Source organism: Rana temporaria, chromosome 8, assembly GCF_905171775.1.
Source record: "Rana temporaria chromosome 8, aRanTem1.1, whole genome shotgun sequence".
In the NCBI taxonomy this organism is placed as follows: domain Eukaryota; kingdom Metazoa; phylum Chordata; class Amphibia; order Anura; family Ranidae; genus Rana; species Rana temporaria.
Window position 1 is genome coordinate 13,545,344 of NC_053496.1, and position 2,572 is coordinate 13,547,915.

At 42.4% G+C, this 2,572-nt stretch overlaps 1 protein-coding gene across 1 annotated transcript; it reads right to left on the reverse strand.

Moving 5' to 3' along the window:
* Positions 1-369: 369 nt before the first annotated feature.
* LOC120910331 (olfactory receptor 50-like) lies at positions 370-1,711 on the reverse strand. Its single transcript, XM_040322106.1, has one exon. It carries the CDS (start codon positions 1,709-1,711, stop codon positions 764-766), a length of 948 nt encoding a protein of 315 aa, XP_040178040.1. The 3' UTR covers positions 370-763.
* Positions 1,712-2,572: the final 861 nt, after the last annotated feature.

Genomic DNA, 2,572 nt, shown 5'->3' on the forward strand with positions numbered 1-2,572 from the left:
TTCCAGCAGATAAAAATTTGTAGACATGTCTACAAATCTATCCGCTTGAATTGGCTCCCGCGGATCGTTCCGGTGGTCTGTACAGACTCACCGGATCGATCCGTCCGAAGGGATCCCCCGAATGCGTCGTAATGATTCGACGCATGCGTGGAATTCCTTTTATGACAGCGTCGCGCACGTCGCCGCGTCATCATCGCGGCGACGGCGTGACACGTCATCGCGAGGGGATTTCGGCGCGGATTTCGATCCGATGGTGAGTACACTCCATCGGATCCAAATCCGTGGAAATCCTCGAGAGGATTTATCCGCGGATACAGTCCGGTGGACCGTATCCGCGGATAAATCCTCTCGTGTGTACTAGGCCTAAGTGTTATTCTGTGTTGAGCCCTGATAAAGGGCAAGTGTTGTTGCCCCCCAAAATTTATTTTTTTGTGACTTTTTTTTATCAACAATTAAAACCATCTTGCGCTCTTTTATCTAATTTTCGTCTGGCACTCCTTTCTGAATTTCTATGTTAAAATTGCGGTTTCTGCTCTCAAATACAGATGGTTGTGTCAGATTCTGAATCTTTTGGACTAAAGTGGTCGATTGCAAAAAGATATGGTGGACGGAGCTGAAGATCCCACATGATGCTGTCAAGAAAACATGGAAGAAAATCCTTGAAGAGGGTTTCATACACCGTGCTTAATCCATAATAAAATATTCTGGCCCTTTGTACACATGGCTTCCATACAATAGATTAGTTACAGTAACCGGTGATAAATTATTTAATGGGAATCATGTTCCATTTCCTTTTTATATTTTTCATAGCATTTAAAATATCTTTGTTCCTTAACGAGTAGACAAACGGGTTGAGCATTGGAACCACAGCCGTATAAAGCAAGGTCAGCAACTTGTCCAGTTCCTTGGAACCTTCAGATTCTGGTTTGCCATAAATTATAATGATTGGAACATAGAATAACATTACTGTGGTGAGGTGGGAGGTAAAACTGGAATAAGCTTTCAGTCGTCCCTCTGAGGAGCGAATTTTGAGTATGGTGGAGATGATGAAAACGTAGGAGGTCATAATAAGAAAAAAAGGAATAGATGCCAACACTACATCCTGACATAACATAAGTATGTATCTGCCTTTAACATCACTAGAGGTTATTGCATACAGTGCTTTCTGATCACAAAAGAAATGGTCAACATTTTGTGTGAGACAGAAGGACAACAGAGATGCGGCTAACACGTTGGCGATTGCATTAGTCAACGATATAAGCCAAGGGGATAGAGCTAGCGAAATGCATACATCTTTACTCATGAGTAAGGAATATTGTAATGGCTTACAGATCGCTACGTATCGATCGTAGGCCATGGAGGTCAGTAGAAACAAATCAGAAGCAGCTGACAATGAGAAGAAGTACACTTGAGTCATACAGGCAGAGAAAGAAATCCAATGATCCTGTGTTAGAAGTATGGAGAGCAGCTTTGGAAGAGTAACTGAAACATACATAACATCGCTAATAGCAAGATTACTCAAGAAGAAATACATTGGAGTATGGAGCTGGGGAACCAGACACACCAATACAGCAATGGTCATGTTTCCAAAGACAGTCATCAGATACACCAATAGAACTGCAGTAAAAAGGATACATTGTCCAGTTTCAGAGATAGAAAATGCTGAAATGTAGAACACATTTTCTGTAATGTTTGAACATTTCTCCATCATCCCTTGAGTGGAAAAAATATATATACAGTATAGTTGGGACTTTTAGAATGTAACTAATATGAAAAAGATTCTTTACATAAAATACCCTTTTTCCATTTACATACTAACCATTAAAAGCAAAGTATGGCCAAAGCTTTTTTGTGCATTTACTTTTGCTCTCCTGTGACCCTGAATCAGCCGACAGCGGGCTAAAGCCCACTCTTGGCTGATGTCATAGAGCCACTACTAATAATGTCAGTGTCCACCCAGATATCTGATGGGCAGCTGGCTCAGCCTTTCAACACATGGCTGAGAGCCTGAGCCAGCTGTTCCTGCCCCCACTCCAGCCTGGCATTCCAGTGAGCGCTGGAGGGGCAGAGCAGGGATCAATGACTGACACTCAACTCTCTCAGCTCCGAGTGCATTGAGAACTGAGCAATCGTGTGATCACTCAGTTCTTGTGCTTAGAGTCAATGGGGGACAGCTGCAGCATTAACTGCTGCTGTAGTTTCTATTATTTATATAACATCTGTACTTGTATTGCTAAACTATTATTTTGGTGTCTGCATTCTTTTTTGCAAACCACTTGTTTTCTGCCTTTATTCCACTAAGGCCCAGCTGAAATAAATGTGCAATAGATAATTAGTTACAAAGACATTGCATTAACAACCCCCCATTAGAGTCTTGACTTCAATGTCCTGCTATAGCAGTTGCACAGTTGATTAAATATGACTGTGCAGTCCAATAGACACCAGAGTGTGACCAAACTGCATAGAGCATTTTTTATGCAGCAGAATTAGTCAGACACACCCCCTCTCTGGTTAGGCACACCCCCTCTCTGGTCAGACACAGCCCCTCTCTGGTCAGACACAGCCCCTCTCT

Coding starts and splice junctions, on each gene's coding strand:
- LOC120910331 (XM_040322106.1), bottom strand. CDS start 1,711: ATGATGGAGAAATGTTCAAACATTACAGAAAATGTGTTCTACATTTCA.